General features: G+C 43.3%; 1 protein-coding gene across 1 annotated transcript in view; it reads right to left on the bottom strand.

The window, feature by feature from the left end:
* Nucleotides 1-26,133, bottom strand: part of CELF2 (CUGBP Elav-like family member 2) — a 246,642-nt gene that overhangs the window by 69,867 nt on the left and 150,642 nt on the right. Inside the window, exon 4 of the mRNA XM_082481858.1 lies at nucleotides 5,911-5,959. Within this exon, the coding sequence (XP_082337984.1) occupies nucleotides 5,911-5,959 (49 nt within the window). The remainder of the gene's footprint in view (nucleotides 1-5,910; nucleotides 5,960-26,133) is intronic.

The raw sequence follows: 26,133 nt of genomic DNA, 5'->3' as shown, positions 1-26,133 counted from the left end.
TTATTAGGCTGAAAGAGTTTTTAACTGTATATTCTCACGCAGAGAAAGGAATGCTTTTTCACCTCCTTAAGACCAGCTGTCTGGATTTGTTTCTGCATTTTTGGTCAGCCACTTCTCTCCTTTCTTTCTAGAATGAATACTTACCTGCCATGCAGGCATGGTTTGAGAATCAAATAGACAACAGACTGCAAGAAGTATGGGTCAAATATATTTGGAAGTTAGCAAACTTCCCTTTTGATGAGCCAAGCCTGCTGATTCGCCTGTTGGGTTGCTCCCATAGATTGTGAAATGAGGAGCCATACATGTGACCCACCAAAGCGCTGAGATGGGGAAAGGCGTTACTCGCTGCTCTTTGGAGAAAGGATGGCAGTCTAAAGCCATCTCACCTAACTTTAGTCATCTACACTTTAGACGTCCAATCCTAGTCTCAGCTAAAATGTTACCGATTGGCTGCTGTCCATGCCAAGAGATCAGCTCCTCCAAAGAGTTATCTCACCCCACCCAGAAAGATGGGATGGACTGTTTTATGGGAGTCTCTCCCCACACTATTGACAGTAGATGGGTCTGTTACCTTCCAGCTAACTCCCAACGCTTGGTCATCATGATAACATGCAGATGTAGTGATAGGACGAGAGGTAATGGCTTCAAACTGAAAGAGGGGAGATTTAGATTAGATATTGGGAAGAAATTCTTTACTGTGAGGGTGGTGAGGCACTGGCCCAGGTTGCCCAGAGAAGCTGTGGCTGCCCCATCCCTGGAGATGTTCAAGGCCAGGCTGGATGGAGCTTTGAGCAACCTGGTCTGGTGGGAGGTGTCCCTACCCATGGCAGGGGGGTTGGGACGAGATGATCATCAAGGCCCTTCCAACCCAAACCATTCTATGTCCTGAGCTCCAGCCTCAGGGACAGGAGGAATAAGTGAGCTCTGAGGGACTGGACAAAGCTTGGGAGCTGGGAGTGCTTTGGGCAATGAGAGCAGGCAAAGGAGAAGACGGGGGGAAGGATAACAGGGCACAAGGCTCAGCACATATCTCATAAGCAATTCACTGCTGCTTGGTAATTCTCTCTCCCACACTAGAGGTAGGTTTCAGTAATACAGAATCCAGAAAATTAATGACAATTTTTTGGTCAGTGTTTGATATCATTACTTCTGGACTTTGCTCATAGGCCTAGTTGTACTTTCTAGCTGTTTTGCACCACTCTGGGGACATGAAGTAGATACCACCATCTGCAAGCAGCTAGTAGGATGGGGTGGCTAAGTACTCATCACTGATGGAGCAGAAGCAGCCAGAAGGTCACAGCGAACAAGGCCTGAAGCTCCAGTTACATGAAGGAAGGTGTGAAACTGCACAGCATCTTGATTAAATAATTATGGGATTCACCTCTAATCCATCCAAACATATTACAAACACAAGTGAGCTGTGTTGCCCAGGCAGTTAGTGCAACACATCCAGCGCTAAGCCTGCTGGATTTGGGGTGGGAATCTTGTAACTGAATGCAGGAACCCTGTGTGACGAAGTGGAGATACCTATTTTAAGATGAGATGCGTTGTTCCCACCAAGACTAGCTCTGCAAGACTAGCTCACGGGTGCCCAGGTATCGTGGCTGAAGCCAGAGAGCCGCGTTAGCCATCAGAAGAGATGAAGTCTGCCTCTGTCGAGGGAGCTTCTTTCAAACCAGACCCTCCTGCCTTCTGACAGCCCTACATCCAACTTGCAGAATAAAATCCTGAAGGGTCTCATTTTTTAGCTTTACTCAATTTGCTTCAGTAATGAGCATTTCTTGCAGGCTCTATTAGATTGCTTGTGCTAACCCAGGAGAATAAAGGAGTAGAGATTATTTTCTGTACGCTACAAAAGAATTAAACCCTGTAATAATCATGGGAAATCTCCCTGAAGAGTCAAGAAACTTTCCTTTTTTCTCTTCTAAACCCCCAAAATTCCGTCCTGAAAAATCAGTTATATCCCTTTATTATACATTTTTGAGGAGTCCAGTCAGTTAAAGAGAGCATTCTCCATCCAGAAGTTGCCTCCTCTTTCGAGCAGATCAAGAAATAGTTAATTATGTATAAATGTTTTCTGTTTTTTTTTTTCTCTTGTTTTTTTTTTTTTTTTTTTTCCTCATCCAGAAGGGAAGGGAAAAACAGACTTTTTATCCCTATTTGTAAGCCTGTGAAAAACCCTTGCATACAATCTGTCAAAGTCACACCTGGATCCGGAGCTGCCTGCATTAATTATCAACTTTTCTATGTGTTAGTGCTAACATATGGCATTTAATTGCTCCCTCCAAATCGGCAAAGTTGTGCCAGTTAGAAATTCAAAATTATTTCTTCAAGTTTTCACTAATAAAATAAATAAAAATAAATTATAAGATCACTCAGCTACACCACCACCCCACCACCCCCTTTTTTTTTTATAACAGAGAATTTTGTCACTTTCCCTGAAGTGGTGATGCTTTGATCCATTTGGGAGCACACTGTCCTCAGGATACGTGCCTGAAAGTATTGACTGTATTCAAATCCTGATCCAAGAAACATTTAAGTATTTGCTAAATTGTAGCATGTTGGTGGGCTCAGACAATTTAGGGTCAAGCATGTGTTTACGTGCGTTTCGGCATTAGACTGCAGGAACCACCTTTGTTTGAAAAAGGGGAAATACCCTTGAACGGACAAATCCTGTGAGTGATTAACAGTCGAGATGAATCTAGCAATGGTGGAGCCATCAAAGTCTTAAACCCATGCTTTTCTGGCAGGTAATCCTTAACGAAAACTTTGTTAAAATCAGGTTAAAATAACAAGCTAGCAATGTAAAGGTGGTCAGACTGGACCTAATGGGTGATCAGAACAGGACACACTACAAAATTCATCATCCGCAAATCTTTCAGGGGTGTTACATTTCTCAACAACAGAAGCCTTTTCAGAATCCTCCTGGGTAGACAAATTAACTAGATCTAAAGGCAAGTCTTTCCCCATCAACTCTAGCTGCTAAAAGTTCAGTGGAAGAAATTAAGCTTTGCTTCATCTGCACGAGCAGAGAGATGGCTCAGACACAGGAGCTGTTGTACGCGGGGAAGGGATGGAGCTGATTGCATAGATCTATCGGACACCCAGTTTCTACCCAGAAGAACACAGAACTCCAGGTTGCTAATGAAGTCCTAATCCTGCAGAAGGGCCCAGGCACTTAGTCAAACATGTGCAGGAAGTGTCTCTTCCATATCCATCTCCCAGTTTCCAGGAGGTGAGCTTGGCCTTTTGTGCTCAGGGACAGGTTTTTGAAGTGAGGTTACATCTAAAGACAGGAACAGTGATGGAGAAGGAGGAACATTTCATCCTGCTACTGCTGGGCTTGCACGCTCATTCAAACCTTTTTGCAAGGGACTAAAGATGGGGAGGGGACATCTTATCACACAGCAAATACTATTCTTTAAAAACCTCTGTAAGATGAATGAGGGGACCTCTTCTTCCTTGAACTTGAATAGGTCTCTCAAATCTTCACAAACGTGTGCAAGCTCAGAAGAACTGTAATGACTGCTCAACCTCTCCTATGTATCTTTCCACAAGCTATCTGGAAATTTTGACCAAGAGAATTTCTTTAACCTCTTTGAAACTTGAGAAACATCACTTTACCAATAAAATGCAGTGGGATCCTCCCACTACTCAGAAATCAAAGGGTTTCGAGCATTCCTCAAAAGCTCAAACACCACGGATCCCGAAAACCAAGATGTTGGAACGCCTGCTTTCTTTTCCCCTTTGAACTTACCAATCTGGTTGAAGAGGTAGTTTACAATATGCTGTTGGCACAGATAATATACCTCCTCAGATGGATAGCCTGGAGCATATGGGAAACACGTGCCAAACAGGCCTCTGCATCCCCCATGCTGCTGTTCTGTCTTTTTTTGGCTCTCCAAGCTGCTTGCAAACTTTCACCTCCTCCCTGGATCCCACGCCTACGCCCCATCTTTCCGAGGAGTTGTACCATTGTTATCATCATCATGGTACTAGGTTGCCTTCTGTTCCCCAGTCATTAACAAAGACGAGTTCACCACCCCCAGAACGTGCCGACCAGAAGCACCCTCCAGGAGTCTAAATTTAAGAAGGTATTTAGTTTTACAACTGCAACCTCTGGTCTTCCAACGTGTTTGCCCCAAAATACAAAGAAAGGCAGGAAAAAAATGCAAAAAAAAAATAAAGCCAGTCCTTTGTCATTTTCATGGCAGGGGTAGGTGCAAGAAAACAAGAGAGCATTCCCACAGTGCGGACGAGTACCATGCAGATAACCGCAGTCCAAGAGCAGCAGTGAGGAGCTAACCTACCCTGCCTTCCAAGCGGGTGCTATTTGCAGAGCAAGACAGAATTTGCACAATTCCCCATAGCGCTTTGCCAATATGTTCAATCTCCTTTAGGAAGAAAAACTTCAGGCAATGTACAACTCGCTCATTGGAAGCCTATTTTGGGCCATTCTTACTTTTCTAATTTGCCAAGGAACTCGAGATGAAGTTTATCTTTGAAAGAAGAAACAACAGAGGCTACACTTAGTTCAGAGGGTCCAGACCAGTGTTCCTGCCCGGGAAAATTTTGCCCACCTCAAGCAAAATAAATACTAGGGAGTGGAGTTTGGATTCCGACAGCAAAGTTCTCCTTGACTAGAGTGGTGCTTGAAAAGTTTGGTCCTCCTAACCACGCAGGCGACTTGGCCGCTCTTCTGAGCATTCAACAACAGCAACGAATCACTGCTAAAACTCAACCCCAGAGAGAGAACACTATTCCCTCACAAATGGGTGACGATCCAAATTTCCTGCGCTTGTGGCCAGTTTTGTTTTGAAAGTTGTCAGAATAGGAAACCTAGCATAATGTGAAGTTTTAATTTCCTTCCAAACTTTCTAATCCTTGGAGAAGCCTGAAAATGGGATGCACTACAATTAGCAGAAAAGAAGCCTTAAAAAAGCCTTGCGGAGAGATTTAGAGCCCAATCATAATTTACATTTGCAGGTATGTAGATCTCTAAGTGCACGGCTTCTGCCCTGATTACTAATTAATGAGGTGCAAAGATGCCTGTTGGAGGAACCAGCTCTGATTATGTGGGCCTTGTGGGAAAATGAAGCTCTTGCAATCTAAGAAGGCAGATGATATCTTTAACATATATTTTAGAAAATTACAGGAACAAATCAAGGGGCAAAATATACACATGTATATATTTTTAAAGACTCGCACACAGCCAGGTTGCGTTACCATCCGATTATCTTATTTCCTTGAATATACAAACCCGACATGTTTAATAGATTTATCACGCCGTCTATTTTGCATGTCATATACATCCACTTAGGCAGTACCCTAGTATTCTGAATGGATATTACTGTCATTATAGCGTTCATTTTACAATCGTTGAGAGGAATAAGTATACAGAGAGCTGCAAGGTGGGTTTCCCAGTTCAGAACCAAGCGTATGATTAAAACCTAAATTTGGCTCAGATTCAGAACAGCATCGTTCTATAAAAAGGAAGTTTAGGCAGATGTTTAAGGCCCATCAGCTGCTTACACGGTTTGTTAACGTGGGAATGTTTTTTGCTTCTTTTCTTTTCACCGCTAAATTTTCATCTCCATCTTCTCAATATCAGGTGCTCCCGCATCACCTCGCTGCTAGGAGAACGCACGGGAAAGGCGTGTGTAGCGAGGCAGGCTATGACACACGGCAGGTACAAGGGAGACTGTTTTTCAGAACATTTCCTTCCTTCTTTAAAGCTGAGGATAACTGGGAGTTCAGAGCAGGTCAGCATCTTCCCCAACACGTCAGGTGTAGGGAAGCTGCCTCGTATCATTTTCACCACCCAAGCAGTAAAGCAAAAACTGTCACAAGGTTGTGTTTGCTTCAGTTTAGAAAGAGTCACGGTTAAGGAAAAATAGATTAAACACATACCATTTGACTTTTCACTGTCTGCGGGTTTCATCTGAATAGGATGATGCATCTAAAAACAAAAACAAAAAAGAGTAAGGCAGGTTGGATAGTCATAAAAAATCAAGAATCGTGTTTTTAATGAAGGGCTAAAAAGATACGTGATTAATATTAAACATGTTGAAATGAGATAAATTCGAAATAACACTACATTATAGGCTCTTAAGAAAAAATAAAATGGTAAAGGAGCATTTTATAACCGGGAAGATTAAAAAAAAATAGATCATTGGGCCCACAGGACTCGTATAAAACTTTAATTTGCTGTATCTAGTTTCAGAAGACCTCTAAAGTTACAGCCCTCATTAGTTTATGGCATGCATGGTTTCTGTTTTACCAACTTTTTTTCCTTGAGCGCAACCACTGCCAAAACCGAGATGGAATTTTCAAGTAATTTAAGAGCTAGCAAGCATTTCAAACATACTCAGAGGAGTTGAGTTTGACAAATGAACTTTCCTTGTAATTAAAAAAACATGTGCTGATTCTTTCAGGACTGAAGAGGAAGAGACTCGTGCTTCCTATAACAGCTTCCTAGAACTGTTCAGTATCTCATTTTTATTTATTTATTTTATTTTAGAATACATTATACGTTCATTCATAAAGCTTCCAGCACAACGTGGCACAATTCTGGCTTCCACAAAAACTCCTAATTCTTTTTCCTTTTCAACCCCTTCCTCCAGTCGTCCCCCTCACCGCGAACGGCCCCAGTGCTGTGCGGCACGCTACGCCGCACTCCCCGTGGCGTCCCACCTCGGCACCCCCGCTATGATGTGTCCTCAGCTTTCGTTACTAAATCCTGCTCTCGCCACATTGAATTCTTGATAACTCCGACAAAATGTTTTATGAACGGTGTCTTCTGTTGTTTCACCACAACAGTTGAGCTCCCTCTGACCAGTGCGTGGCATTTCCATGGCACATCGGTTATAGCCAGTGCTGCGCCCACTGTGATGGACTCGGGGAAATTTTGTTACAGCTTCTCAGAAGCCTTCAGAACTGACCTTACATTGAGTTTCAATGCGGGAGATGTTTAGGCATTGCAAAAAACCCACCACTTTTATTTTCTGTCATAGGGCGCTGCAGAATTGCTGGGATTTGACTGCACACACCTTCGGCAGCAGCGGAGCCACTGCCTGTTCTCTCCTCAGCAATTCCTCACCGCTTCACGTGAGCGTGTAGAAAAAAAAATCTATGCTCTTTTTGCTATTGTATTATTTTTCAGTGCAGCAGAGCCAAGTATTGCCTGAAAATGTCAGAGGCAATTCCATTTTTTTTTTTTTTTATAAAAGACTATTATGGCAAACTTTGGGAAACAAAACCAGCTAAGCAGGAGAACATCCGCGTGTGCGTACCGAACATGCTTTCAAAGCTGCACAGAAAACCAAATTTGCATCGCTTTTGGTGGAGTCACTTAACCTCCAGGGACACAGCTGCTAGATTCTTTAGAAAATATAAAATATTGCTGTGAATGTTTCTGTAAGATTTGCTTAAAGTCCAGAGCGCTCCCTGGCCCCGCAAATCAATGCATTCCTCGTACCGCTTGCAAAACTCCCCACTGTGCCCAAAGGAAAAGGCAAAGCCACAAGGTAGATGTAGTCACCAGGATGCATAAATTGGCTTCAATTTTAACAATTCTGTTCTCTTTGAATCATTTGTTTCCCAGATGGACTTTAATAGCCCAACACTTGTCTGCGACCACTCTTATTCGATCTAATTTATAGAAAAAAGGGAACTTCTATTGTACTCTATCTTCTTTAACTAGTGCTTAACATTTATCCTGGCGTCAACAATACATTGGGCACTGCAGGAGACTTTAAATTCATGGGAATGTGATACAGCATGTCCACTCAGCAAGCAAAAAGTGAAAGACGAAAAAAGGTGTAACTTGCTCCATGAGCCCGTTGCAGGTATTGACGTCTCTGCGGAGCAACGGAGCGGTGAAGAAACAGAGGAAAGAAAACGGAGTATTGTAAATTTGGGAAGATGCAGGTTATAGGAGAAAAACCCAATGCAAATCCAGACCTTATGTAGACAGAGAATCATAGAATATCTCAAGTTGGAAGGGACCCATCTATTGCTCAATCCAGCTGCATTTGTATGTCCCTGAGTGGAGGTATTTTGAAGAAAGGCAGTTCTAATAACGTTAAAACCCTTTCACTTTTCAAGCTGCCTGAACCAGAGAAGCCAATGTTAGACCAAATTCATGCGAAGAAGTTATTTCTGGAGCCCAACGGTCACAATATAAAGATCAGCGTTACCCGACAAATACAGTTACCACACCAGAAATCATCCTCTTCTTTTACGCCCAATTACCCCACGTTCATTAAGTCAGTAATCTGTTAAGTTGGCAAAGCACGAGGCAAGGTGTAACAAGACGCTTCAACTGGGTTTTGACTTGATTTCAAAGGTTCCTGCTAAAAAACCCCACGGTCCAACTTCTCTTCACACCAGCAAGCCGAAGGCAGGAGTGATGCCGTTATGCTTAACAAAATTATATCAGCTCAGGCCTGGAGGGTTTAAACCCCAGAATACCCGTGGCAAAATGGATGCGATACACAAACACGGCTTCGGCGAAGAGGAAGGGGGAAAAATACGTTCCCGACAGTTTCCTAACATGAGAGGGCTCGTGTTGAAGCTTGTTTAACCCTGACCATCACCAATTGATACGTTAACAACCTTTAACACTAGATTCAATAAAACATGCCATTTATAACCTGAAATGGGTTTTACAGAGTCACTGGTTCGCATCTCATTATTAAACTCATTGCTGACCTCTAGAGACAACTGCCGTGACAATACATATTATAAGCACTCTACCCATAAAATATTTAAAAGTAAGTGTAAAAAAGAAAAGAAAAGAATGAATCTCAAAGAAGTGTGCAGTGAATAAGAAAATTAAAGGGGCAGAGACAAAGGCTAAATAGGTACTATCCTTTCACTCTACAACAAGCAAAAGAGAAAATAATCTGTGCGGTTTATATCTCGCTTGTATAACTGCAGGCTATAAAATAATAAAATAGCTGTGCTTTCCGAGGCCCTCCAAAAGATTATAGATGATATAAACCTGTTTCAAATTAGATGCCACCCACTAGAATCATGTCATCTCCTGAAATGAAGGATTTCATGTCTTATCAGAAAGCTGTTATTGTAGCTATACATCACAAAGCCGTACACTTATGGATCTCAAGGTAAGTGATTTCTCAGTATGTCATGTTGTCACACAGAAAAACAGGAAACATTTTCTTCTGTTCTTGAAGAAAGCTTTGCTTATAAAAATACAGTATTTATGAATGCACGGTTGCAATTAATAAGTAGGCAAGAGTGAGAAATTACCTGCAGTAACTAATTTATAGACATTAACGTCATCCTGTGCTGAGACCCTACAGCAGAAGAGAACAACGCAGCTCTCAGGCGCCTTCTTTCCGAGCGTGGTCAGCTTCCCCCGGCAAGCACCGTGCATGGGGATACCGAACCCCGACTGGAGAATGGGCTGTAAGGAATAACCTCTCCTTGGCAACATTTTAGAGAGCTCTATGGGACGCGGTTGTGCAGCCAGACACGGCACAACCTACCTTTCCTGTACACGCTCCCTATCCATAGGTGTCAGAACACACCGTGGCCGCTGTTTCAGCGCCGAGAGGAGGGCAATGGCTGTGGCCCGAGGCGGCGCGGTGCCTCGCGGCGGCGCTGGCAGCAAAGCGGGGGCTCCTTTCCCCGCCTGCGCTGCCGCGGAGGCCACGCAGAGCCCCAGCACGCCACCCCTCCTCCTTGGGCGCATCTCAAGCAGGGGTGCCGAGCTGGTCCACGGGAACCAAAAAGGAAAAGAAACAGTTGTCAAACATGCCATCCTGAAAATCCCCCTGAAATCAACGGGGATCTGGCCGCTGGCTATGTCGAGGGCAGCAGCAGGACCGAGCCGCGGCCTAGAATTACAATTGACTAGTTACATCTTTTTTTCCCCCTCTTCTTCCTGAGTACATCCCACCGTACGTAAATATAACTTCATTAGGGAAAAAAACACAGTCGAGAAACACAAACACCTCTCACACGCACGCATCCTCTCCAGCTTTAGAGCTTCAAAGTCGTCTTTTTGACGATAATAACGCTACCTATTTACATTCTTGTCAAAGCCATGTGACATCTGCATGGGAGAAAACAAGCCGGCTAAGAGTCTATTTCTGGCAAAAATATTGCAAGGAAATTAGATTAACCTGGGTGGAATTCTATCTGGGAATTTGGAGTCTGTCGTGGTGATTAAGTCATCATTTCTGTCAGATTACTCTAATCGGCTGTCAAATACAATTCCACAACCCCATCTGTAACTTGGCATCCTCGTTATTCAGTCGATGTTACCTTCTGTATACAAAACAAACACCAAACAAGGAGGTGTGTGCAGCCTAGCATTTAGCAGAGTCATTAGCTGTGATTACTATTGTGTGCTTGCACATTGCACGACTCCATCAGCTTACCGCTTGTTTTATTTAGTCAGGGGATGCTTCCAATCAGGTGTAATCTTAAGCCTGGAGCGCTAAGGGTGACTGGGGAAGAACTGTCTCCAGGCACGGCCGAGCGTGGGATTGGCACGCTCTGAGTCACCGCCGCCTCACCAGCGATTGCTTAAATCACATTTCAGAGCTGTCAGCATATTTGGTGGAAAGGCTTTTGGACACCTGCTTTCCAGCCGTTTTCTGAAGAGAAACGGGCGCTCAGACGTTCTAGGTAGGCTAAAGACTTCCCGCGGGCAGTCATTTCTGCGAATGAAGCACGGTTTGTAGGCTGAGGCAGTCAACGCTCTAAATGATCTGTATCATCTGGTTTAATAAAGGTGTTTTGTTCTATATGTGAGTATGTTTGTCTTACAGAGGACTTTGGTGATTAAAAAGCAGGAAATGCCTTTCAGTGAAGATGAAGAAACTGATGGGCTCAATTGGCTGCATCTGTGTTGGGTCCGTGAAATTCAGGTGCCCTCAGCACCTCCGAAACTCTGGCCATGTAATTAGACTACAAAAAATCATTATTTTATGGTCCGTTGCAAAAACCACCTTCATACGCGATTAGTACATCTATTAGCAGCTTTTATTCTCCATTCCTGCCGCCGCGGACTGCACATGCCTCGCTCCTGTCATTCCTCATGCCTTGAGGAAAGAAAACCACTTGACAAGAAAGGACCACGGATGTACATGAACCTGCCCGTGCCTTCACCCAGCTCCGTACGTCAGCCAAAGACCACCTCCTAAAAGTCCTCTAAAGTTAAGCACAGCATGCCTTTACACCATGGGAGTTTAGGGGGTGCATGTGGAGGACGTTATCCACGACTCCTCACTCCTTACCATTCCTCTCATCATCTTTCTAAAAACCCTTTAAAGCCATCAGCAGCTTTCTAGAGCTCTTAGCCCTCTTTAGACCTCTCCCCTTCCTCTCTTCCCTGTCATCTGCCATGACTGTAAGCTTCTAGCCATGCCTCAGCTTAGTTTGTCCCTTACCTGTCACCCTCGCAGACTGCATCGCGGGGAAACACAGCACAAAATTGAGCTACACCTTCCCCCAAGCAAAGGGTAAATTTGAAGAACTTGGGTTACTCGGGTAACATCCAAACCAAACAAACTGCAATTGGATTAAATGATGACAGCTTGCATGTATCTTATCATTTCTAGCACTTCGGGACTTGCTTCTCGCTAGCATCAATCATTGCTGAAGCCAAAGGGGACTTCCTTCACATTTTGTACATCTCAGAATTGTAAAATGGCAGGAGAGAACGTGGGAGAGAGAAGAAGAGACGTCAGACCTCAATAAAAGCCTAATATTCCTCTTGGTGGAAGGATTATATAAACCTACAGACTTTTTAGAACCCACAGGAAAACTAAAGAGGAGGAAAATATTAAGGTGCAACAGGGACAGGCTAAGGACACAGGAGAAGAAAAGCACCTAAAGAGGTATCAGCATGAAAATCGGTGGGAAAAAATGACATTCTTTTCTGGTCTGGGAATTAATTTAAAGTTTTCTCCAAGCTCCTGATCCAATTAGTGAGTGCAGCTTAATTAGACCAGTAGTCCAAGAAAAAGAAGAACCCAAATCTCTATCTGCCAGGTTCCTGAACACCTTCGCTGAGTCTGGAAGTCAGGAAGGAATGTATTGACCTACCAGAAGACCAGGGGAAGAAGAGAAAGCGGTCCACAAGCATCAGAGAATTAAACGATTTTCAGTGTCTTCAGAGATCATCGTTTTTCTGGATTATTATGTGCAGACACCTCTACACACCCCCTCAGCCCCTCATTTCAGCTCTTAGCTCCCAAGTTTTTCAGTAGGATCCTTTTGGAGGAGTTCTTGGACATATTTCTCCCATCACTTCAATGCCAGCCAGTTTTGCTCTTTTAAACCCTTGTGACTCACAAGTACTACAAGTTTCCCAGAAGTGAAAGAGGTGTATTTTCCTATCGAAGAGAACTGTTTAGAACGACTTCTCTAGGGTCAAACTAACTTGAATTACACAGCCAATATCTGGCTACAGCTTCAGGGAACTTCTCCGGGAACCGGGGACAGTCTCTGAGGCCAAATAAATACTAGTGAATAAAAGAGGCAAGGGACCGCTCTGTGGCTCTGAAGAGAAGTGGCGCGGCACAGCTTGCATTTACACAGCTATACTTCTTCCTCTCAAAACAGGATGTCTTTGTCCATACTGCCTGGTGGGAACAGTGCCTAGCCCATGTTATTCCCCCAAATATGCCCACACACCGGGCAGGAAAGCGCTAACCGGCATTGAGACCACTGCCGTGGTCCTGCTTCCTTTACCGGCACAGGCAGAGCTTTGGATCCCCAGCGTTGGTTTGAGTCATTTACCTTAGTTTATTCACAGGTAAGAAGAGCACAGATGTGCATCCATCACATAGACACTCACAAATAAATGCAAAGCGGTAGCTGTAACTGCCTGAGCGACGGCACAGCCGGAAGATTGTTTGCTGTCATCCTTTCATAAATCCCAATTTAAGGGATTTAAACTGTGTTAGATATCCATACCATTTTAGTAGTAGAAGAATGTGGTCTGTTCCTCGGCCTCCTAGATTACTGTCAGACATATATATATATATGCATATTTTGGAGAGAGAGCGAGAGGGAGAGAGGGAGGGAGAGGAGGAAGGGAGAGAAGCAGGAGAAAATGAATATTGCTGGTGGGTGCCAAATATAGTTCATGCAGTAATGCATAACATCATTATTTTCTATTTAGAGCACAGAAACAAGCATATAGCTTGCTTAAAACAAGTCGTTTCTTTTACCGGAGAACACTAAAACTGCTGAAATTCAATGCCTTTTGGAAGCTTTCCAACCCAGTCATTTGCAATCCACTACACTCCGTGTTTTAAATTCAAGTTAAATTGAACATTAGCTCGAGTGACTAAAAACAATGCTGCACTTTAAAATAGTAATAATCTACTAGTGATCCCTTCCGCAGTCACCTCCGCGTCCTGCTGTTCCTCCCGTACCTTTACTAATTAGGCTATAACACTTGATCTCTTTTGAAAGTTATACCCTCATCCAGAAATGAAAAAGTTGGTGGTCTTAGAAGTGACAACTTCACTTCCTAATGTACAAATAACTACCGTTGCTTTGTTAGCAGTTCTACTTCATTTATTTAATTCCTTCCTTTCTTACCACCCACACAAATGGCACCAACTCCAGGACACGCGCGAGCCAAAGGGAGAGGAGATAAGGAAGGGGAGGTACAACCAAAATTCTCTCTTCAAAATCACATGGAAACCAAAGTGATTAACTATCTTTTCTTCAAACAAATGAGCCTTTGCAGAACCTATTCAATCCTAAAAATAGACATTAAGTGGGATTCTATATCTTGTTGGGAATAATGCCTTGGGGATATTTTGCATCATCCATGCTTAAAAAGCAAACCCATTAGACATCTGAGCAAAACACCAGATATTATTTTAACAGCGAGAGTTATCCATCTCATCTGCAGCGGCAATAACTTCTGTTGACATTTTGCCAATTGGAGTTTGCATGCCAATGGTGTCCCCCCCCCCCCCCCCCTTTGCATTAAAACAGTAAGTCACAGAAAGATAACAAAACTCTCTCTGTGACATTAATTGAATGAGTTTTAACACCCGTTCAAGGTAACCACGAGGAGCAAAAATTACTGCCCACGTTTCTGAGCGGAAACCGAAGCGCGGTGAAGCGGGGATTTGCCCAGCGTCACGCAGGGAGGCACCGCGCGGCCCCGAATGACTACCCGAAGGGAGGGAGCCAAGCTGCCCGCACCGCACCGCGGCGCAGCCTGGGCTCCTCACGCTCTAATTGATTTCTCCTCCTAACACCACTGCGAGGTGCTTGCTGCTGCTCGCTCTTTTTAGCAGAAAGGAAGATGATGGGGGAAAAAGGCAGAGAGGCTAGACGTGATCCATCTGGAGCTATTCCACAACCAAAGCCAAGTCTCTCAAGCCAAAAGCTCGTCGTTTTATCACCAGGCATAGGTAAGGCAGTAACGAGCAGCTGTACTCTACACAAGCCTTTTTTTTTTTTTTTTTAACAATACTACTCCCTAGATACCCTTCTCAAGAGGTAACGTAAGAACCTGAAGCAGTGATCCCGGATAGCTGGAGGAACCAAATGCCAGCCAAGCTGTCATGGGTTTGGGACCTCAGCTAATAACTAATGCAGCCTTGCGCTGCATTGTGTGGGTTTGCCCAGCATGACCTAAGGTGCCCGGACTCAATTCCCAGCATGACACAAGCCTTACAGTCAATGTCTCACTGGACATGACTCAAGTGTTCTGAAGCCGTACTTTCTTCCATCTTCCCAGTCGGGCGTTGGCTTCCAGAAGTCAACAGGAGGGTGAAACTTAAAAAGGAGTACTTTTCCTTCGAATCTAAGAGCACCATCCCTCTCCACTCTCCCATACTAATATTTGGGAAACAGAACCAAAGCAAAGCCAAAATATGCTAGTCATTATCTCACCTTCTACAAAAAGTCTTCCCACCTCCCCTGGGAATGAACCAGAAGTCCCTTAACCATCCCAGAAGGGGAAGGCAGCACAGCAGACGCTTGTGCTTTCTCGAGTGGTCTGCAGAGGCACATTGCACGTTTCTTCTCCTAGTAAAAGTCAAAGCCCCAGCTTAGGAACCACTGACTCCCGACAACATGCGCAGGGAAGTTTGCCCCTATCATTTATGACTTCAGGATCTTTGAAGACTCAAGATGATGTTCCCATCAAAAAAAAAAAAAAGCCACCCTCTCCTGCTGCCAAATGGAGTTCTTCAAGCAGCTCAGGCTGTGGGCAGCATTTTAGGATGCTAATGTTTGAGCCAGGTCCACACAAAACTCGTCTCTTTCCACATAAATCCCTCTGATTCCACATATTATCTAGGATGACTTTTAGAAATTTATCAAGAAAACAAAGCAATCCTCTGCCCCCTTCTCCTCCTCCCCCCAAAAACACAATCCCAAACAAAACCAAAATAAATTCTCTCTTAGGCTACCAATGACCGTGAAGAAATTTAGTTTAAATGAAAGGTTTTTAAAAACATGCAATGGCTTTTGTAATGCAAAACACAAACTCAGCTGTGACTGAGGGCATGACTACCAGGATATTAAACGCTTGTTTTGCAGAAGTTTTATTTTAAGATTTACGATGTTCTGTGCTTGCATGTACTGTCTCCTCCATGAACTATGCTCTGGGAAAACACCATGTGATTATGCTCAGCAATATCCTCTACCGTTGCCAAGCTGAAATTCAGGAAATAACCCTTTAAAGGGAATGGCCAGCAACAGCAAGATGTCAGGAAGGCAAAAAAGCATAGTCGGGGGTCCTCTGTTTCTCTTACAACGTTATCTGATCTACCCGTATCTTCTCCGTTTTTGGCTTTCATTCAATAAGAGAGAAACCAGCCTCAATCACTTCCTCAGTTTCACAGCACAGATTTTTCTGTTCATTCACTAAGCGGATCTTCTGCCTAACTGCAGTATGGAAGGTCACCTTGATCCAGCAACGCACTTGGTCTCCTCTTCTGACAGAAACTAGAGTCTATTATTTGGTACAAACCTCAAATTCTAGGTTATGGGATTTTAATTTTTTTTTTATGTAAAGCTTTTTTATGTAAAGTTCTTGTTGGAAAGCTTTCATGTTCCCATTACAATGCACCAGCAAGAACATCTTCTAGCTAAAAACTGTGATTGAGGTAAGTCTAAAATGAGCCCCCAAAGCATCCAAATTACAACTCCTTTTGAAATTGTACCTTTTAAATTAGAGCAAAGCGTACAATTTATAGAAAGAGTTGGCACCAATGTGGGGCTGCCGCCGTTTTCACTTAGCAAAGGTGCAGAGCCGTTCTGAGACCGGAATACATGCCTCGGGTCAGAATTCCCACCTCTCCAGCAGTCAGGCAGGCAGGCAGGCAAATTCCTCCCTGTTACCAAACACAGACTAATCCAGATTTCTTCAAAGGCCAGATAGGAGCCCCAAACTACTTGTCAACACGCACGCCTCTTTCAATATTGCGGGGAATAGCCAAAGCATCCAGGTAGAAAAGGGGTTTCGAATGAAGATGTCAAAAATCCTTCTCTCCTGACTGAGATCAGCTGGGGTAAGTAGCACAGTTTTATTGTTTAACCGGCAGAGCCATAATATTTTACGCCAAATGAGGATATGGCTCATAAATTCTATTTAAGCTCTCCATGAGCTGAAGTTACAGGAATTTTCCACAACTATCCAGTATCAGCGTCCAAATAAAAGCTCTCGGTGTTATGCCAATGCTCTGCAGTGGCGAAATAATCTGGCTGTGGAGAGAGAATGAAAAAAGATAGCTCGATATTTGATCTACCCATGAAAACAGAATGTTACTGCAGTCTCCGGCCACAAGCATACACGAACACACACTGTCCACACGAAAATACGAACATCTAGTTGTGTAGATATACAATTACAAAGAGCAGTAAGAATCACGTTAAGTAATGATGTAGTTTTTAACCACCCTTTGTATGAACTCATTCTCTTTAATTTTTTAGCGTCTCTCTAGCTCATGTATTTTGCCAGTGCTTTCCTTGGGATAAGGAAAGTATTTTTTATTCATACCAAACATGCAGTATACATTTATAATGCTAATCTTAAGGAATTCTAATGTTTTTAAATATTTCCCTCAATAGGTGCTCGGGAAGTTAAACAAACGAAAAAATAAACGGACAACATTAACAGAAACATATATTTTTGAAGAATGAGTCAGTTCCAGCTGGCTGCGGTATTTGGACCGAGCTGTGATTAAGCTTTCATTAGTAAAAGGGACAGTATCAGGAACAGTAAGGCCAAACTCAACCTGCCTCCACCCATCCGCAAAGCTCTCAACTAGCATCTGGCCCCAAATATGAACCTTAATGCATTTTTTCCAGGGACTGGGCTCCCGATTCCCTTGAAAAAAGCACCAACATCCCTCATTTACTGACTATAAATGCCACTATGTGAAAAGCTGTCTTCTCTTACTTATTCTTTATATTGCTATTCCACTCAATTAGAAGCTTTCTCTGCGTTGTGCCCCATGAGTAACACCTTTATGCACGACTCGCCTAAAGGTCAAAGAAATCTCTCTGCAGAGATGGCTTCGGGTGGAACAGCTGGAGGCCACGGAGAGCTATCAGGAAGGTCCTCTGATAAAACCAGCTGAGCTCAAAGCTCTTGCATCATTCATCCTACCTGCTCCAAAGGTAGCATCTGGAGGTACTGGAAAGTCTTGAACTCCCGGTTTCTCAGCGTATGTTATTTTTTCTGAGCGGGCTAATGCAGCCTAAGGGCTGTTGAGGCTTCGGTGAAGCTCGCGGAGGGCAACCAAAGCACAGGGGAGGACGGCATGGGTGCAGAAAAGACTTTTTCACCAAGTCACACCCTCTATTTTTGGCTCTCGTGTCAACAGGGAGGAAGACGAGTGCCAGACATAAGAGCTGTTAGCTATCAGGCTACTTTTAAACTGGGATAAATTCGTGTCATTCTTCGCAAAATGAATAGGGTCACAAGAGGCAAGGGACACGCCTGCCCGAGCAACCCGCAGAGCCCTCCAGACACAGGCGTATAAGCATGGCATTTCAACCGACTGCGGCTCTTACTTACCAACATCTTTCTTTTTGGTTAATCATATATTTTTGTACAAACAGGAGGATTCGCAGAAGCATAGCAATTTCTTCCACTTCTTAGCAATTGCAGAAATGAGACATGAAAAAATCCAGTAGCTCATCTCAAATGACTTAATGCCAATACAGGATTACCGCCTATCATATATTTTCTAATTCTTCCCCACCCCAAAGGCCCCTAAGGATTGGGATTTAAGTTTGTTTCTTTCAGAAGATTATTCTAATTGGACAGATACTGTTTTTTCCTGATACTTGATCTAAGTTTTACTTCACCTCTTACAACGGTAAATCCTCAATTCTGTGTACAATCAAAAATAATTCCCATTTGTCACTGGCATTTGAGCAGGACTCGGCCCTGGAGGAAATAAATGCACCATCCACATCCATGCTGCTGTGGATGCTTGGCGAGTTGCTCCCGCAACAGCATTTATCCTCTCTGTATTTCTCGCAATATTTGAAATGAACGTACTGTATAATAACACAGCACATTTTCCTCTAAGGTCCTGTTATGAATTGGCCACAAAATAATATTAGTCGCTGTCTGGCGGATACTGGCTCAAGTGATGGTCTAGAACACAAACTCCAATCGTTTGTGCCGTTCACAGTTGAATGGAAATATAAAGGTATCACGTACCTCGCATCTCTGCATGAGACTGTAATCCCATTGAGAGATCCTGGCAGCGGTAAGGAACACTGGAGTGTTTTGTTTATTTTCACAGTGGAATTACAAGCTTCACTTATGGAGGTACCTGACTTTCAGTTCTTAGTTTAAAACACATCTTATCTGCTGATTAGCGTCTTATTTTCCACAATCTTATTTTCTTCAACCCAGAATCCTATGTTCTCTATCTTGAAATCAATGATAAGGCTCTATTCATACTTTCTTAAAGATCGTTACAGACTTCCAATTATTCCTTTCAGACATGAGCTGCTTTTTTTCTTTCTTTCTCTGTTTTTTTTTTTTTTTTTCCCTGTGTTTCTCCTTCAGAAGAGAAAATTTCCACTGGCTGCAACTTGTAATGGCTGCAAGTGGGATTGGGTGAGCGTTGCTAGAATGAATGACAGAGGCAATGTATTCATGAGATTCCCTGATACATTGCAAATTCCTTTTGCAAAGAAGAAAAGTTGCTTATTCTAACCCCTGCTTGTGTACCCCCCCTCCTGCGACGGGAGATAGCCCATCTCTGAGCTACAATAGGGCGAGAGCCGGAATTGACTGCGGACTGCTTTAATGCCACTCTTAATGACAACTTGTGAAGATTAGGAAGTTGTCAGAATCAGATATCAGCAAAAGCTCCAGCTTGCTTTGTGAAGTCAGTCTGAATTAATTAATGGGTAGCTTTCCTTTGATATCGCTTTGATATTTGTCTGCAGCTGGATAAAAATCAACCACAAAGGAAGCTATATTTTGTTTACCACTGCTTAAGACTCTGTTTAGTTCAACGCTTTCTTTTTTTTCTTTTGCAGTTTTTGCTTTTTTAACTTCCCTGGCACAAGGCAATAGAGATAGGCTTCCATTAATAAAAGGCGATATGGTGGCATGTTTTTCAGCGACTGCTTCTCTCTGCTCCTGGAGATACTCAGGCTACATCCTGGGAGCAAAGCCATTACTGATTTCAGCAAAGTTGCAAGTGAAAAGATGGACCGTTCCAAAAGGAAGGCAAACATGAGCCGTGCGCACTCTGGCACTGCTTTTCCCATTAAAAGGTATTTAACCCTTTAATGATACTTTCTTTCCCTTTCAGAGGGTGCTGATCCCTTGCTCCGTACACTGAGAGTCTGAAAAATAAGCTCTGCAACTCGGCGTCTTCCTTAACTTCTCAGGGTGGGAATTCACACCCAATTTAGTGTCTCTAGAGGTTTTGGATGTCTACCATGACAACCAGATGAAGACGTCTGTACCCCAAAGAGGTGCTTGCACCCAAATGAATCCCTGAGTATTTCTAGCGGCCCCAGTGACCCTGCTGGCTACAGGGGGAAGGATTGCTCTGCACACCACGGGGGAAGAGCAGACAAAGAAGTGGCTCTTCCAACTAAGGTGACGAAGACCATCATTTCTTCTGGACAATGAGCAAAAAAATCAATTACCTCTCTGGGTCTGCAAAGACTATTTTAAATTAGGCAGAATATAATTGGCCAAAGTGTGTTATTGGAGCAGGAGGCTCAATCAAGCCACCCAGTCTCACCTGGTTTTCCAGGACGTATTATGGGGTTTCTAATGACCACAGAGAAAAGTAAACTTACGTTTTCTCTCTCACCACGTACGTTGGCACATACAACAGCACGGTGTATCTAAACAGAGTGGTTCATTACCCGATTGAGGTGGGAGAGAGCTGGCTAGGGACGCCTCAGCTTCCCACACCACCACGGGAGTACAAACACTAAACGAGCCAACGCTGCGTCCCTTCGACAGCAATGCAGAGAGCCACGGACCACACAGCACGAGGGCTCTGAAAGAAGCAGCGCAGCTCACGGGGTGGGGAGCAATGGCTGAAGGACCCTGAACAAACAGTCCCTCTGTTACAAACATGCCGTGAAGCCCAGGCTCTTTCGTCCTAAGGTAACTCAGATCCACGAGCGCCAAACATTGCTATCCAGGCAGGTAAATGGCATCCAAGGGCACCTCTAATGAGGTTACTTCCTGATGCCTGCAACATTGTTTATGATTTGCTTTTCTAATTTCAGGACCGTAGGAGCAGTCAGACAGCTAGGACGGCTCCCTGAACTAGTTTTTCATTACGAAGACGATTTTAATAGCTTGTGTCATGGTGCTAATGAGGCTGACTGAAGCACCTGTACTTTCTGTTCCGGATAGCAGAAAACAGCTAACACCAGCGGGAGGATAAATAGCTGTTTAAGAGAGTGCCTAGGCTATGACCCTTGGCTAAGCATCCCACCTAAATCTTGGTGAGCTTTGCAATACTCCAGCGACAGCCTCTCAGTTTTGTTCAGCCTTCTCCGTTCTGAAGTGCACAGCAAAAGGTTCTCCAGGCAGAGATTTCTGGGTACCCAGCTTGAAAGCCATATCCTCACGGAGTGAGACGGTCTAAGTCGGACATTAAATTCTGGAGACATTTTGCAAAATGATGACCTCAACTGTTCAGAGTTACGGAAATCAGAGGTAGAGCCCAGCGTCACACACCAGAAAAGTTTGGCCTTTTGGGGATGGGCTTCACATTAGGGAATTTTTCTGAGGTTAAGCCATTATTATGTGTTACTTAGTTTCCATCCCAGTATTATTACACTGCAAAGCTGCACCAAAAAAAATTCCTGAACTGCTCCAAAAAAGCTAGCGTGCATCTAATTGCATTTGCAGCTGGGCTAATGTGCTCCGGCTTCTCAGCAGATCTGCTGCACCAGGGAAAAGCAACAGCCTGATAGGAACGTCTCGGATCTGCAACAGCTCACTGATGCCCGCACCCGGCAGCTCTGCACCTCCTGACGGAGCCCAGGGGTACGCCACCATACCACCCCCCGAGTACGGCGGACCAAGGTTTACCCTCCTTCTCCCAGTGCTTCAGGTCAACGGATCTTCCTGCACTTCCCTATTCTTGGAAAGTATCTTCCAAATGTTTGAAGCTTTTCCAATTAATAAAAATACTTATTAGAGCATGGACTCGTATCCAGACAGCACAATTTTTGAGTCACTGCCCTCAATATTAGGCAACCAAGTGCTTTTACTTGCTTTCTCTCAACTCCAGGAGAGTTTAATATTTTCATACACGGCTTCAAGAGGAGAAACGGTGACCTCCAATCTCAACTAAGTCCAGTGGTGAAGGCTCTGTAAGGCCAATTCAAGTTAAATCCTAGCAACATACAAGCCAGAGAGGATACGAACTGCATTCTCCTGCACACCAGAAAGCTTTCCTAATGATCAGGCTGTACAGGAAGGTGAATCTGCTCCCCATCCTTCATTGAGAAAAAGGGACAATATAACTATGAATTAAAGTTTTTGCTCAATTTAGAGAAGTTCATTTTCACTTAGTCAATATTTCCCTCTCCCTACTCCTGTGCAACACCCATCGTACCGCCGTTAAGCTGCAAGTTCACCTGCTTACGGGGAGTTCATTGGGCTCCTAAGTCACTTTGTCCCATTTTATAAATTCAGGGCTGGTGATCTGTTCCATCTTTCACAGTAACGGTAGGTACAAACCCAACCTTTCTACTAAGGTACCCGAATTTAGTGCAAATACTGATTTTTCATTTAAGTGGCAAAGTCAGTGCAACTTTTTTTGAGGGCAGAGGTGGAAGGGGTGTATTTGCATAATAAAAAATCACTTCTTCTGAGCTGGACAAAATGTACCATTAAGTGGTTCCATTTGATATTTTAAAGGAAGAAATGGGCCAGATTCACCTTCTCAACATTATTCAATGTCTTATAGCTCAGTTCCTAGGAATAGGCGCTCCCTGGGAATTCTCGGCTTTCCCATCCAGTTATTTTTATCATTTAAACAGTTCTAGACTTTTTGGATCCTTCATTAAACAGCATTTGGCCATGCTATATGGGTACTGAATTAGTTTAATTTGTCATCGTAAATCAATCACTCCAATCCCTTAACTAACTTAATTGCTCTTTGAATTCCCTTTCTGTTTGTCAAAATCTCTCAAAGTCACTGATATCTCATATTCAGGCTATTATTCAAGTCATATTGGATGATTACCTTTTTATTACAGGTAATTTTTACATAACGTTCACACAGTACTGACAACTTATAAGGCCTAAAGCAGAGAAGGGAACTGGATATTAAAAAGCTACTCCAGAAAGGAGCGTGCCAGGATATTAATTAGAAATGAGCTCATGATGTAAAGCTAAAATCAAAAATATATTTGGTTTTTTGCTTCTTGTTGGACAAACGGTATTTTATCAGAAAGTGAACGTGGATTCATAGTAAGTCGTCATGGCCGCCTGCATTTTGAAACAGATGATTGTGAGGGTTAAATAACCTGCTAAACTGATTTAGCACAGCGCTGAGATTTCTCTCCCACGTTACAACCCCTTAAGCCCCATCCCCTCGGAGGGGCCGCGGCGCTGCCTTGCCGATACACGTGATACCCACACCGTGGCACGTAGCAAGACCAAGCGTGTCTGACACTCTGCGTGAAACCTGGGGCAACTAAGATGATCGAGGGATCGGAGCATCTCCCTGATGAGGAAAGGCTGAGAGAATTGGGACTCTTTAGCTTGGAGAAGAGAAGGCTGAGAGGAGACCTTATTATGCCATACAAGTATCTAAAGGGTGGGTTGAAGGAGGACGGAGCCAGGCTCTTTTCAGTGGTTCCCAGTGACATGACGAGGGGCAGTGGGCACCTGAACTGGTCTGTGGGGGTGAGGGGAAGCCCCAAAGCGGACAGAAATCATGCTGATGATTGTCGGTCCGGTGTAGGGCAAAATGAACCCTACTGTGAACGGGCATCAAAAGAGAAGAATGCTCTAAGTTTCTCTTTAAACATCAGTTTTTCGTATTCTACAGACCTAAATGGATCCTGATGTTTCCTTACAGCCAGCGCAGAATACTTAGGGAGAAGTTCCCTCTAAGGCAGTCCTGTTTCCCTATCACGTAAATGGCATTTAATAAAACCAGTAGTGACTCTTATAATGTAAAAACTGAAAAATCTTTCCCTTGACAACATCTGGCAAAAAAGGAAGCCATTAATATTTAACAAGACAGACAGATCCTACAAACTCCACCTTGCTTTTAAAATTTTAAAAGCTTTCTCAAAACTGTATTTCTCCATTGTTAAACCCTTAATTAAATTGATTCATACAGCCAATGTCCTGATTTCATGCCAGAACTTCAATACAAAGGGTTTGCTGCTACTTGGAATATGTGTATTCCACTTGAAATAAGAACCATATAAACCATTAGTCTTTTGAACGCACAGGAGTGCCGAGACCTGAATCAGTGCAGGCAGTTAATTATTTTTGTGATAACCTTAGCTATGCGGATATATGCAAAAATATACATATAGGCAACAAATAATCATTGCCATGTCAGATGAATCGTAGAATCATAGAATCACTTAGGCTGGAAAAGATCTTTAAGATCGTCGAGTCCAACCGTAGACCTAACACTGCCAAGTCCACCACTAAACCAATCTAAATCTAACTTCAAATACAAAACAAAGCCTCCGAAGAGTTTTAGGTGTAGATTTTACAAATGTATTCCCATCGATTCCTGACTTCAAATAGCTTCTGCATGAGATTAAAGGTGCGTTTATTCAGCCACTGGGCCCCAAGAATCTGACCAACCTACAGTGCTCTTGTGTTACCTATCTGCACCGAGCTCTTGCCAGGAAATCCTACCAGAGTCACCAGTTAGCAAAACAGAGTGTATTCTCTGTTAAAACTAAAGCACTTCAAAAGTAACACAAACACAAAATGTCAGTGCCACACAGGCAGCTACAGCAGTCCCTGCATAGAGCTCTTCCAGGTTTGCTCTCTATGCAGAAGCCAATTTTCTCTAAGCAGCAAATTAGAGCACGGGGGGGACTAAGATTATTACTTCTAACTGAAGGCACAGAATAAATTTAGATGGGAGGAATTTATTGGATTATTTTATTTAGGGAATAGAAGTTAAACAGCTCTAACAAAGGCATGAGATTCTTAATGAAGATGAGACCAGTTAAGGCCTCAGTTCTACATCTCATCCCAAAGAAGCACATTTCTAAGATCATTATTACATCCAAATTGAGGTTTTCCCTTTTCTCCCTTCTGCCTTTTAAAACAAAATCCAGACCAACGTTCCAAGAAAACCCGACTGTACGGTGAATAATACAAACTGCATCCCTGTGAGCTAGGATATGAGCTATGCCCTCGCATGTTATATCTGAAAAGACACATCTGGAAATTAATGTTGTTCATTTACAAGACATAAAAGCTACTCGTGATGCCAGCACCAAGTCAATAGAAAAGAACTGTCCCTATTTTGTTGATATGTATCATACATATCAATATGCCTGTATTTCTCAAACCCTGTATATCTTCTTCTCTGCCTAGTAGCAATCCTACCATAACAAGTGATATCTAAATACATTTCGGGCAAAAGATAAAAGCTCCATTATATGACAAGGAATATTATGACTAACAGAGAGATTATACTAATCATGAGTAAAAAGACGATGTTTGATCCTACTTATGCTGAAAGTTTTTAAAAATTAAAAAAAAATCTTTTAAATGAATTTTATCCTCAGGAAAATGATTAAAACCAGAAAAGCCTTGAGATGTCAGCTGGTGACATGTTTTTCTTCTTTATCTTTCTTTTTTGTTGTTGTTGCTGTGAAAAAAAAATCTGAGAGAATACAGCAAAGTGCATCATTAACTTCTTATTAATTTTATAATACAAAGGCAATTCAGTTAAAATAGTGGTGCTGCAACTTTAAATTACAGAACTAGCTTGGTATTTAATGAGAGATTTAGCACAGCGGGGTTTCTGTTAAATTAAGTTGTGCCTTCACATCACAGTGGGAAAACAGGTGTATATTGGTTTAGAATTATGGAAATGTTGACTAATTCCAAGGCTTGTAATCAAACAGCAAGGCACCCTGCAATATTTTCTTCCAAGATTCTGCATTAATCATTTATGTCTGGTCTTATTTTCTTCATGTCCACTAAAAGGGTGCAGCTCAAAGGAGCAGATAAAGCGCTCGTGTTTTCGTACCTCTGTTAAGGATGAGGTCCACGCAAAAAGTAGATACAGAAGGAGCACTGCAGGCTTTGCTCCAATACCTACTGAAATTAAACCAGGAGGAGGATAAATTCCACACTAACCCCCCACTTTTTTGGCTTCACCAGTGCTGACCCGAACCCTGCTTACCGAGCCACACAGAGCAGGTTGGCATTTAAAAAATGAAGAGACTAAGCCCAGCAAAAATCTGGCCTCTATCGTTTAATGAACCCAGAGGTATTCCCTCCCACGCCTCCGCAGCAGTGGGGGTTATACCCGCGCGGGTGAAAGGCAGGCGAGTTCCAAGCGCCGCAGCGTCCCTGCAGCCCCCTGCTCCGGCTTCTGCCATCGTTCCTTACCTTACACTAATAAATCACCCGCCTTTGCCTCGGATTTTCTCCCTGGGCTACTT

Source organism: Vanellus vanellus, assembly GCF_965231255.1.
Source record: "Vanellus vanellus genome assembly, chromosome: 1".
NCBI classification, from domain to species: Eukaryota; Metazoa; Chordata; class Aves; order Charadriiformes; family Charadriidae; genus Vanellus; species Vanellus vanellus.
Note: the sequence above shows the minus strand (reverse complement) of the source record. Positions and strands in the feature narration are given on the sequence as shown.